At 48.2% G+C, this 12,565-nt stretch overlaps 1 protein-coding gene across 2 annotated transcripts in view; it reads right to left on the bottom strand.

The window, feature by feature from the left end:
• Positions 1 to 12,565, bottom strand: part of Litafd (LITAF domain containing) — a 15,631-nt gene continuing 3,066 nt past the window's right edge. The window contains exons 2-5 of one of the 2 annotated variants that reach the window (XM_060364159.1): positions 5,029 to 5,142; positions 2,260 to 2,373; positions 576 to 720; positions 1 to 202 (exon numbers count right to left, since the gene is read on the bottom strand). In XM_060364159.1, coding sequence (XP_060220142.1) covers positions 94 to 202; positions 576 to 720; positions 2,260 to 2,373; positions 5,029 to 5,056 — 396 coding nt within the window. In that variant the 5' untranslated portion in view covers positions 5,057 to 5,142 and the 3' untranslated portion in view covers positions 1 to 93. The remainder of the gene's footprint in view (positions 203 to 575; positions 721 to 2,259; positions 2,374 to 5,028; positions 5,143 to 12,565) is intronic. The other variant, XM_060364158.1, reaches the window with a different exon arrangement.

The following is a 12,565-nucleotide window of genomic DNA, read 5'->3' as shown; positions in this document are numbered from 1 at the left end:
GGTTTTTTCACTTGCTCATCCCCCTCCCCATTGGAAGGGTATGGGAGGGCACACATACACACTGAGGTACTTTATTGCTGTTTATTGTGCAGGTCACAGACGGCGGTAGTAGAAGAGCTGCTGGTGGCACACGGGACAAGAGTGGCTCACGTCCATGAGGCTCCGCATGCAGAAGGGGAGGAGGCAGCAGCCCAGGAAGCACCTGCAGCCCCAGAAGCAGGTGTGCTCCCCTGAGCAGGGTCCTTGTGCTGGCCTGCACCCTCATCACTCTTCTGGGTGGGCCTCAGTTCTTTGGGGCGGTTCTGCAGAGCAGGCCTGAGAGCCATACTGAGCCCTCTCTTTCTTGGCAGTTGTCATGATGGCAACCTGTCTTGAGCCACTTGCCCAGCAGGCAGGCATTTTCTATCCCTGCCTCCATCCTTTGCCACAGCCAGCCAGCCTGAATGCAATCTCCCCTGAGAGAAGTAACCAGAGCCAGTCTGGGACCTCCCTCTGTCCTTAGCTCTGTCTGTACTTTAGCTGTCCCCAGCTGCATCTCAGTTCCCCCCCATCCTTAGCAGGTCCCTACTGCTTACCCAAATAGAAAGAGGCCACTGCACAGCAGCCAGGTGAGGATGCCTGGGACAGGGGTTGTCACCGTGATGATGTGGTTCCCACAGTAGGGGCATATGGTATGCACTGGTATGGAAGTTGTCACCCTAGGTAGGCCAGTGAACATGCCTGGGGGCAGGGGAAGATGGGTCAGATCAGAGCCTCTTCCTCCCTGTCTCCAGCACCCATGCCTAGACACCCCTCCTGTATCGTAACTCACCTTCCGTGTGCTCACCTATATCAAAGCTGCCACATGCCTGCCCATCAGCCATGGAGCCCTTATGCTTCTAAGTGTGGTCCTTTCCACCTGTTAAGTTCCTGGCACAACCTACCAGACACAGCCCCATTGTCTTTTGTTCTGTGCATTAGCCAGTTTCCAGGCCCTGTGGCCACAATGCCCTTAGGACAGGTACATGAAAGAAAAGAGTGAATATATGCACACACACACACACACACACACACACACACACACACACACACACACACATCACCATTTCGCCTCTTCTTAAACAGCTACCAGGCATACATGTGGTATGTAGACATACATGCAGGCAAAACATTCATACACGTTAAATAAACCAGGAAGAAAAAGTGAAAGAGAATTCTAGGATCTGGGTATGGAGCACTTGCCTAGCATATCCATTCACCTGTACAAGATGATAAAAGAAGCTGGGCACGTGGCACATGCCTGCCATCCAAGATGTGGGGGAGGCAGAAGCAGGCAGACCTCTGGTCTACAAAGCAAGTCCAGGAGAGCCAAGGCCACACAGAGAAACCCTGTCTTCAACACCACCCCGGCCCCACACAGAGAAGCCCTGTCTTCAACACCACCCCGGCCCCACACAAATAAAGGCAACAAAACAAAGTGTAAACAGCAACAGAAACTTGCTTGTGCTTTGGTGATCTCAAGTGGGTCCCTGAGGTCAGGTTTGACCTTAAACCCAGTTTTTGTATGTCTGTGTAGGGGAGAGGCTTATTATGCTGGTTGTAAACTTTAGGTTCCTGTGGGGCCTAGAGTGAGGGCTTCTGGGATTTGGAGAGTGGACCTGTGGTAAGACTGTGACATGCATGAGTATATCTGGAAGTGTGGTCTCAAACAAACCTTTGCCGTTTGTACGTTGAGAACCTCAAATATTTTGTTATAGCAAGGTGAAGCTGACTGATGCCGTCTAACTTTTCAATTTTGACTGCCTAGGAATTCCTTGGGACACTCTTTTAGAATCCCAAAGCTCTGGCTCAATTAAGGGCTCTGCAGTCACTCCTCTGGGGATTGGGACTGATGATATGTTTTCTTGGTGTTCACTTCATAGGTATTACTTGGGAACCTACTGTATACCTACCAGCCTCATCCCCAAGAATTTCTCACAGGTGCTGGGCAGTGGTGGTGGTGTACACCTTTAATCCCAGCACCCAGCAGGCAGAGGTGGGAGGATCTCTGACTTTGAAGCCAACCTGATCTATAGAGCAAGTTTCAGAACAGCCAGGGCTCTGCAGAGAAACTTTTGAAAAACAAACAAACAATGCCTCCACCCCCCCCCCCAAGAATTTCACAGTAGAGAGGGCTGTGGAAGGGCACGCACCAGGGAAGGTACTCTGGCCCTAAGCTTAGTGAATAGGCTTTTGGGAGCCTGAGCATGAGACATAGGAGGACAAGCAGCTTCCACTTACTTGCTTGGCTCGTTGGTGGGACCTGGATGTACAGGGAATATACCTTGGGTGACGTTGGCACTCCTGTTCCAGGAGAGTAATAAGGAGGTGGTGCCTCCCTAGGATGCTGAAAGTCTGAAAGAGAAAAGCAAAAAGCAAGGTCCCAGGGCTCAGATGTGCCAGCACTGAGCCACCACATGGCTGCCACTGCCACCATGAGCTGAGCTGCCCACAGTTACACACATAGGAGATGGAGGGACCAGTTGTTGAACTCAGGCACTTCTGACTCCACTTATGTCCTTCTTGTCCACAGGGCAAGTGCTAGAGGTATAGGATGTGGCATAGCTCAGGGCCATTTGGCTGCACTGTGTGCCAAACAGCCGACGTGTTTCACCAACAAAACAGAGTTTGGATTTTGCCGGGTGAGGGGATGAGGCTCAGAAGATTGAATACCTTTCATGAAGAGCACTCAGTAAATAAATATTAGAGACCAGGTAGGTTCCTGAGCAGAGGCTAGGGACCTAACCTCAGCATGGGCTCTGAAGTTAGGATACTTAAGTTTTTCATCGGTGGCCTCTATGCTTTTTGTGGCAGGGAGGAAGCTGAGACAGGACTATGTCTCCAGACTCACTGGGAGCATCTGGCCCTTAGCCTCTACCTATGGGTCTGAACTCCGTCTCCAGACAATAAAACCCAGGGCTTCATGTATGCTAAGCAAGCACTCTACCAAGTGTTTTTTGAGTTCAAGTCTCATTCAGACTGGCCTGGAACTTGCAGCAATCCTCCTTCTTTAATGCCCTGAGTGCTGAGATTATTGGAATAAGCCATCACACCTAGAATGAGCCACCGTGATTTTTTTTTTCTTTTTTTGAGACAGGGTTTTCCTGTGTAGCCCTAGCTGTCCTGAACTTGCTCTGTAGACCAGGCTGGCTTTGAATTAAAAAAGATCCACTTGCCTCCTGAGTGCTGGGATTAAAGGCAGGTAACTGGCACTTGCTACTTTATGGGTTCTTTCTTCACCCTTCTATACCCCTTTTCTTCCTCCCTTTCAATCCCCTAACACTAGTAGGAGAGAAAAAAAGGATAGAGGAGAAAGGGGATGACACTATTGTTAGACTACTTCTTGCTGACTAGGGGCATTGACCTCCTTGGGGCAAATTTGATCTTCACCATCAGGATATCTAATTTCTTCTTGTTTCTTCTTTGTGCACAACTACTTAACAAACTACGACCAACATCAAGCAAGCAAGCAAGCAAGCAACCCCCCCATCAAGGCTCTAACATTTTATATACCCTCCAAAAAGTCCCCAGAATTCCTAATGTCATACAGTCGCAGAAAGTATTTGCAGTTGGCAAAATTACACCCCTGCTAGAGCACGAGGAAAATCATAGTCAGCTGCTACAAAGTAGCCCCATATCCCAATTCTTATGTTTTTTTTTTGTTTGTTTGTTTCTTTTTTTGTCTGTCCTGAACTCACTTTATAGACCAGGTTAGCCTTGAGATCCATCTGCCTCTGCCTCCCCTAGTGCTGGGATTATAGGTGTGTGCCACTGAGCCTCACTCTAGGCACTATGATCTTAATCATGGATGCACAGGAAGGTTCCCATTTAGTTTCATGTACAACCTTTAGTTGCCTGCGGGGACTTGGGCTTGCTTACGGATGGCCTGACCCTTCCAGGAAAGGAACTAGTAGCTATGGTGGGTCTCTGGGGCCTCTCTGCTCAGAGCTTCCCCTCAGAGCCTCTTTCCATAGCCTCCTCTCACAGCTTCTTGAACAGTCTTCTTCCAGGCATCCCGACCATGAGGCCCTTTTGTGTTGACTTTGGAGACAAGAGGTGTCTGTGTTAGTGTATAGGCAACCTGCTTCTGGGTTGCCTAGTAACCTATGATGTCATCATGTGTTGCTCACCAGGTGTGTGGCAGGCGCCGTTCAGCTGCTCATGCACAAGCTATAAAAGGCCCAACCTGCTATTTTGTTGCTCTCTGACCTTCCTCTCTTGCTCTCTTTGCCTCGCTTTCTTTCTGGGGACTCCTCACCATGTCTCTCTCTATCCTTTTCCTCACTATCTCTCCACCTCCACCCATACATCTCTTCCATATAATATTTGTTGTATGTGTGGCATCATTTTAAATAAATAGCAACAGTCTGTGGGCCCAGAAGCTCTGTCTGAGGCTAGTTTTCAAGCTTTTCTTACAGAGAAGGAAAAAAAAGATCGGAAATGAAGCGCATGTGACCTGTCTCAAGCTGGGTGAGAGTGCAGCTGAATAATCCTGGATCCTTTATTTTATTTATCTTATTTCATTTATCTGAGATAGTCTCTCCATAGTCCTGGGACTCAGTGTGTACAGCAGAGACCTGCCTGCGCTATCTCCTGAGTGCTGGGATTAAATGTGTGTGCCAGTTCAGCCCGGATCTTCATGATCATTTACATGGAGCCAACAGGAATTCCAATGAGAAAACAGTTCAGAGTGGCTTAGACACCTTCCCAGGGCCACCTCAGCCTGTGGGTAGCTCTTCCTAGCTCCTGCCCTGGTGTAAGTGCTGTGCCACCTGGAGGTTACACTGATGTGGGAGCCATTGGCATTGCTTGGCAGATTTCGTGGGATGTTTCGAGGCGGGGAGGAGATGTTGGAGGCTTATCATGTCCATTGTCCCTACTGGGTCATCTGAGTAGTAGGGGTCAGTAAGACTTAGGGTAAGGATATGGGATCAGCCCCCAGATCAGCAAATTGTCCCTCCTCATTCACACTTCTCTACACCCTCTCCCAGCTTGAATGAGGTCCCTCACCATTGATACGGTTCCCCTTTGGTGCCATCACAGTCCTTTGTTTCAGAAGTACAACTTGAGCAGTGTCGTTGGGTTCCAGGCTCTGAGAGGACAAGCTCTTGGTCCCAGAAGTCCCTTTGGAGAAAGGAGGGCTCTTACAGCTGTCACAGCCATTGTGATGTCTTTGGTGCACAGAGCAGGGGATCTTGTCTCCAGTTCCTGTTGGAGCGGTTGCCTGGCCATGGCTCAGCTTGAAGGACCCTTCCATTTTCCCTACCCTCTCCATCGCAACAGCAGGTTGAAGCTTTGTGAGCTGCATTGGGAGACCAACTAAGACATTGAGTTGTGTGAGTCCTGGCTGAGGAACCCATCACCATCATTGTCCTTCCAATTAGAATGTAGATAAGTATCTAACCAGGCCTGGGGTCATTAGCCTGTGGTCCTAGCACTTAGGAGGCTGAAGAATTCAAAGCCATTGTGGGATACACATTGAGTCCTTATACAAAAAAAGAAAGAAAGGAAAGAAGGAGAAAGAGAAGAAAGAAGAGAGAAAGAGAAGATGAGCTAGGTGTTACTACTGATAACATATATCTGCCTATAAGCCCAGTGCTTGAAAGGTGGAAAAAGGAGGATCACTGTAAATCTTGAGTTCAAAGCCAAGCTGGGTTGGGTTTTTATAGTGGGTTCCAGGCCAGCCTGAACTATATAGCAAGAGTCTGTCTCCGAAGAACAACAAACAGGACTAGAGAAGTGGCTCAGTTTGTAGAGTGATTGTCAAATGTGCAAAACCCTGGGTTTGACCCCCAGCACTACATAAGCTAGATATGGTGCCTATACCTACAAACCAGCTCTGGAGAGGTGGAGGCAGGAGAACCAGAAGAGCTAATCTCTGTCAGGTGCCTAGAAGCAGCTGTACAACAGCATGCTGAGGGTGAAATGGAGGTAGCAGGTGTGTGAGCTGCCTACCGCACAATTATTTCAGGATCTCTGTAATCTGAGTATTTGGAATTAAGTTTAAAGTTAATGTACAAGGTAAATGGACTTTGAAGTTTATGCTGTTAGATGGTGCTCAAGCTTATTGTGTAGCTGAAAGTGACCTTGAACTCGTATCTCCCTACCTTCGCCTCTGGAGTGCTGGAATTCCTGAGATGGAACCCAGAGTCTTGGGTACACCTGGTGTTCTCAGTTCCATTTCTGGTGCTGTGACAAAACTCCCTGACAAAAGCAACTTAAGAAAGGGAAGGGCTTGGCACGGTGGCGCACACCTGTAATCCCAGCACTCGGGAGGTAGAGGCAGGTGGATCTTTGTGAGTTCGAGGCCAGCCTGGTCCACAGAGTCCAGAACAGCCAAGGCTACACAGAGAAACCCTGTCTTCAAACAAACAAACAAACAAACAAAAAAGGGGGAGAAGGGTTTATGTTAGCTCCACCATGGCGGAGAAATGAAGGTGCCTTGAAACAGCTGGTCACATCAGATCCGAAATGAGAAACAGTGACGCCTGCACAGCTCTTTCTCCACAGTTTAGCGTCTTGCCATCCACTGTGGGCAGGTCTTTTCACCTCAATAGCATGGTTGGTGGTCAAGGTGGAGAGCTGTTCTGGGTTAGACCACCCAGACTTCCTTTTATGGGGCTTGAGAATGAGTTAGGGAGGCTATGTAGTTTCTGCTCTTAAGTTAATTTGGGAGGATCACTGGTAGATAAAGGTTGGATGTGAATGAGTGAATGAGAATGAGATCCATGCCCCTCTCATCACAGCACACCCCATTCTGCCGGGAATACGCTGATGTCATGGTCCAAGGTTCCTGTGTCCACTGTTTCCTCCTGGGGTAGGATTAGGGGCTGCCTTCTTTAAGGATCTTGTTTTTGACCCAGGGTCTCCTATATCTCAGGCTGGTCTCAGACTCAGAGAATACAGGCTGACTGATCTGCCTCCGTAGCACAAGGATTTTGAGGGTCTAATTCCTTCCAACATAGGCCTGCGTTTCATGAACTGTGGGGCATGGACTGGGAAGAATGAAGGGTGGGAGTCAACATGACTCACCCTGACAATTCTAACCCTCATCATCAGGGGGAAGCCCTACCATGCCATGAGGCAGCCTAGGGCTTCCACATGCCTTGGTAGTAATGCCCTCTCACCCAGGAACCCCCAGGCCAGGGTGGGAGAGGTAAGGAGTCATGAGAGGGGTGGGGAAGCCAGCTGTCTCCATGAGCCAGATCTCAGCCTGCTAGGTGCTCAGGACACAGAGCCTCAGGGGAGAGCCAGACAGGTCTGGCTAGGTTCTTTCAGGCCTCCTCCTGAGGATCAGCCTTCTTTGGGGCCCAGACCTGGATGATTAGTTTGTTGCCTTGTACTTAGGGTTTCGAGTAGTTCATGCTGGCCTCAGACTTGCTGTGAAGTGAGGATGACCTTGAACTCGTGGTCCTCCTGTGTCTACCTCCCAAGTGACTACAGCTGCTAGTGGCCAAACCGCTTTCCCTGTGGTGCCCGTGTATATTCTAGCTAAGTGTTCTACTACTGAGCCACTTTCTCAGCTCCTGTTGTTTTAACCTCTTCTCTACCAAAACAAGGCCTGGCCAGAGGGAGAAGGTAGTTAACATACAGGGTATTCCACTCCTAGCTGTGGGACCCTGCTGAGCGTCTTCATTTCTCTCAGCCTCAGGTTCATCCCCTGAAAAGTGGGTCTGATAATACCTTATGTCAGGAGTAACATGCAAATGCAATGACCCTCATATTTGCTTCTTGCTGGATGTTTTCCTTTGCCATTTGTTTGTGTTCATACTGTGCGTGTGCCTTTTCACATATGTGTGTGTGTAACTCTAAGTAAGAGTCCTCCTTGATCCCTCTGGATTTTATTCATTGATGCGGAATTTCTAAATTGGACCCAGAACCCACTAATAAGCCTACTCTGCCTCCTCCTGAGTGCTGGAATTACAGGCAGGCGCCTGCCATGCCACTCTGGCATTTTAGGTGGTGTCTTAGTTACTTTTCTATTGCCACGACAAAACTCCACGATCAAAGCAAAGTCTTAAAGAAAATGTTTAATGTGGGGCTTATAGTTACAGAGAGTCAGAGTCCATGACCAGCATGATGAGGATCAGAGCAAGCGTGCAGACATGCATGACACTGGAGTAGTAATTGAGAGTTCACATCTTGATCCACAGCACAAGGCAGAGAGAGAGAAGGAGAGAGAAAAAAAGAGAGGGAGAGAGGAGAAGAAGGAGGGGGAGGAGAAAAAGGAGGGGAGGGAGAGAGAAAGGAACAGGGAGAGCGAGCGTGCTACCTGGAAATGGTGTGAGCTTTGAAAGCTAACAGCCTGCCCCCAGCGACACATTCCTCTTAAGCCTGCACCTTCTAACGAAGGCTAAGCTCAGACAGCGTCACCACTTGGGGACCAAGTATTCAAGTATGAATCTGTGAAGGCCATTTGCATTCAAACCACTGCCTAGGTTCTTAGGATTTAAACTCTGATCCTTGCTCTTGCTGCTTACATGGCATGTGCCTCAAATATTGAGCCATCAGTAGCCCTTGCTGTTTTTTGTTTTTGTTTTCTATTTTTGGTTTTTGAGACAGGGTTTCACTGTATAGCCTTGGCTGTCCTGGACTTGATTTGTAGACCAGGCTAGGCTTGAACTCACAGAGATCCACCTGCTTCTGCCTCCCAGATTGCTGGGATTACAGGCGTGTGTAACTGAACCAGGCTTCGCCCTTGCTGTTATTATTAACACATGTTAATTGTTCAAATGAATGGTTCATCCATGATATACACAATGTACTTGGATCACATCACCTTCCCAGCATCTTCTCTTATTTATCCTCCTGTTGTTCCCCTTCATCCCAAATAGTCCCCTTCCATTTTTATATTGAACATACGCATACATATAGTCATGTATAGTTAATGCTATGTGTGCATATTGGTTTTGTTTTGAAGCATGAACTCATTCCAGTGAAGGCTGATTTAGAAGTTACTTTTACCCCAAGCTGGACTTGAACTCATCTTGAGCCTCCTCCCTTAGATTCTCAAGTGTTGATATTGTGGGTATGAGCCTCCACATGTCTGTCTGACTATATATCAATCTAGCTTCTATCTACTTTCATCTATCTATCTATCTATCTATCTATCTATCTATCTATCTATCTATCTATCTATCTACCTACCTATCATCTGTCTGTCTATCATATAGCTGTCTGTCTGTCTATCATCTATTTGTATGTTTCTCTGTTTATCTTTCTGCATCTAGCTTAATTTACTTCACATAAGACTGTCCCCTTCCAGCCATTTTCCTGCGAAGAATATATGTCATTCTTTTTTACTGTAAGCAACACCGCGCATAACCATGACATTTCTTCACCCATTCATCTGTCTCTGGGCATCTAGGCTGATTCCACAATCTGATTATTGTGAATGGTGTATTGATAAGAGCAGGTATGCAGGCATCTCTGTGGGGTATTGACAAGTTCTTTAGATGCTTAGCCGTGAGAGGATGCCAAAAATCACACGGACTATCCAACTCTTCGCTCCTGGGGGACTGTCATGCCCTCTGTGGACAGGGTCAGGTCCCCTATCATAGTACTTAGCTCATGCTCATTTTAGTTTCTTTCTATTTGGAGCCTGGGCTGGTCTTGAGCTCCCTGAACCTGCCTGATTAGCTTTCTGACTGTTGGGACTCCAGACATTCACCACCAGGTCCCAAGGCTTTTTGTTTGTTTTTCTGTTTGGCTCATCGGGCTGGTGTGGACTTGCACTGCTTAAGCAAGTGCTGCCACAGAGTCACACCCTAGCCCCTGGCTCAGTTTGGAGAACAATGATGTGTCTGAAGTTAACCACCCACAAACTAGTTTGGTTGATCACTGTTGACTCATTTTCCAGCTCCTTTGCATGGTGCCCGGTACAGAGTAGATTCTCTAAAAAGCTTGTCCCAAGAGTGACAGATGCCAGGAGTCCATGTGACGCAGTAGCTTACTGCTTAGTACATGGGAAGCTTGCAGTGAGTGTGGAGGTGTGGCTCAGTTGGTAGAACACTAACCTGGCATGCATAAAGCCCTGGATTTGATTATTTTCCTCTGCATATATTGGGCATAGTTGTGCACACCTGTGATCTCAGCACTTGGTAGCTCAGGCCAATCTTCAGCTGTATGTAAGTCCAAGACTAGCCTGGGCTACATGAGACCCTTTCTAAAAACAAAACAAAACAAAACAAAACAAAACAAAACAAAACAAATATGCTTGCATTAGCAGAGGCACAAGCGCAAGGCAGGCCGCCTCAGGAGCAGAATAAGTTCGGAGTTTTGACACTTGGGAGTCCATCTGGTTCCTCTCCTGTTGTGTGACTTTGGGTACCATACTCACCATCTCTGGGCTCTCTTCCCTTCGTGTGCATTAGGACTTTACAACTAGAGTTGTTTAATCCCCATTTCCCATCCTGATCATCTTTCTCCCAGAAGGGCTCCGTGTGGGCTGGGAAATGAGAAAAGGGCACACTGTGTGGGCTGGGTGTATGAGGGGCCTAGAGAAGGACAGGGAGGACTTCCCTGTCCCCACCCCAGGAAGTGCCAATGGACACACTGAATGAGGGAGTACTGTTTCATCCAGATGAAGTACAGGATCTCTTTAGAGGAAAGAACACTGAGCTGTAATGACTAGAGGAAGGCGCCTGGAAAGATCTTGGGGAGAGAGTTCCAGCAGAGGGGACAGAAGGTGTAAAGGTTCTAAAATGAGCTGGGGCGCAGAGATGCTCATCTTTAATCCCAGCACCCAGGAGGCAGAGACAAGCAGGTCTCTGTGAGTTTATGAGCCTGGTCTTTATTAGAAAGTCCCAGGCCAGCCAGGGCTGCATACAGGGAGCTTGCAAACCAAACCAAAGAAGCCTTAAGGCTAGGGGAGAAGTGGGTGGGTGTTCCCAGCCCCTGGGCGAAGTGATTTATTTCTTGGTTGGAGGCCTTGTCCTCAATGATCATACTGTGGTGCATCCTAGCGGCCCAGTTTCAACTTCTGCTGGGAGGACTGGAGAGGTGCTCTAAGCCAGCACCACGTCACACAAGGATGGCACAGCGTTGGCATGGCACATAATAAGGCTCAGAACTGGGTAGCCCCAATTCAGCCTAGGGCCACACTGAAAAGTATCAAATAGCATTGAAAAAGCAGTAGGGGGTTGGTGAGATGGTTTAGCAGGTAAAGGTGCTTGCCTGCCAAGCCTGAGAACTTGAGTTCAATCCCTGGCCACATAGGCCCACTCACATAGCACATAAAATAAGAGTGTAATAAAAGTGAGTCATCACCTTCATCTGTTGGGAACCAGGCTGGCCATGTGTCTATGTGTGTGCACACTGGCATTTCCACAGTGCAAGCACCTTCCTGAGGTACGTGCTGCCCACACCGCTCCCCTTGCATATGAAGAGCCTTAGGTGACCAGACTCCCCAACTGCCATCTGTCCCCAGTGCTCCATGCTCCTGCCTTCACTCAGCTAGACTGGACCCTCCTCACCTTGATCACTAGATTCTTCAAGAGATGCTGTGGTTTTTAAACTAACCAGAGACTCAGGTGTGGTGGCATATGCCTGTGATCCTGACATATATGAGGCTGAAGCAGAAGGATCATAAGTTTGAGGTCATCCTCAGCTACACAGCAAGATCTAGGACAGCCTGAGTTACATGAGAACCCTGTCTCAAAAAAAAAAAAAAAAGGGATGGCTCAGAGTGGGCAAGCTTCACATGCAAGCTTGGTCACCTGGGTTCCAGGGATTGAACCTTTGTAAAGTTGGAAGCTGTTCTTTACCCTCTAGATGCAAGGTGGAGTACATGCACTCTCTCTCTCTCTCTTATACACACACATACACACACTAATAATAAGAATTTAGGGCAATCCCAGTACTCAGGATGCGGAAGCAGGATTGTTTTGAGTTTCAGGTCAGGAGAATCAGAAATTCCAGTTCATCCTCAGCTACATAGTGAGTTTGAAGCTAGTATGGGCCAAATGAGACTCCATATAATAAACATAAACAAAAAAAGTGTGAATATTGCAGTGGTTTCATGTTTCTGAAATTGGTGCCTGGGCTCAAAGGACCCAGAGGAAAGAGATGTGACTGCTGGGTCGTGGTGTCCCACTCCGTGGACCTGGGGTGGTTCTGAGCTATTCCAGCACAGCTGGTCTCAGCCTCCCTGGAAAATCCACAGATTCTCTCTTGAATCTCAATTTCAGAATTAGAGAACAAAACTGGTGGGGTCCAGTTAGAGTCAGGGTGCAGCCTTGCACAGGTCCTTAGTCCCACAGACACAAGTGTGGGTACAGTACTGGAGGGCCTCATCTATTGTAGACCCTGAGCCTGCTCCACGTCCCTGGCCCAGGCCCTCAGAAACAGGAGCCCCTAGTCGGGGAGAGCTAACCCACCCTTCACCCCCTGTACCTCACACTTGCTCCACACACCCCTAGAGGGCAGTGTTGAACCATGAACAGGAAGAACTGAGCAATGGATTTAGGTCAAGCTCCTTTTTTCTTTAATATCCTGCCTAGGGTTTATCCAAGGCTCTGCCCTCTCGGATGGAGACAAGCTGGGTTCT

Source organism: Meriones unguiculatus, chromosome 11 (assembly GCF_030254825.1).
Source record: "Meriones unguiculatus strain TT.TT164.6M chromosome 11, Bangor_MerUng_6.1, whole genome shotgun sequence".
Taxonomy (NCBI): Eukaryota; Metazoa; Chordata; class Mammalia; order Rodentia; family Muridae; genus Meriones; species Meriones unguiculatus.
The sequence above is the reverse complement of the archived record's forward strand: the minus strand, read 5'-3'. Positions and strand labels throughout refer to the sequence as shown.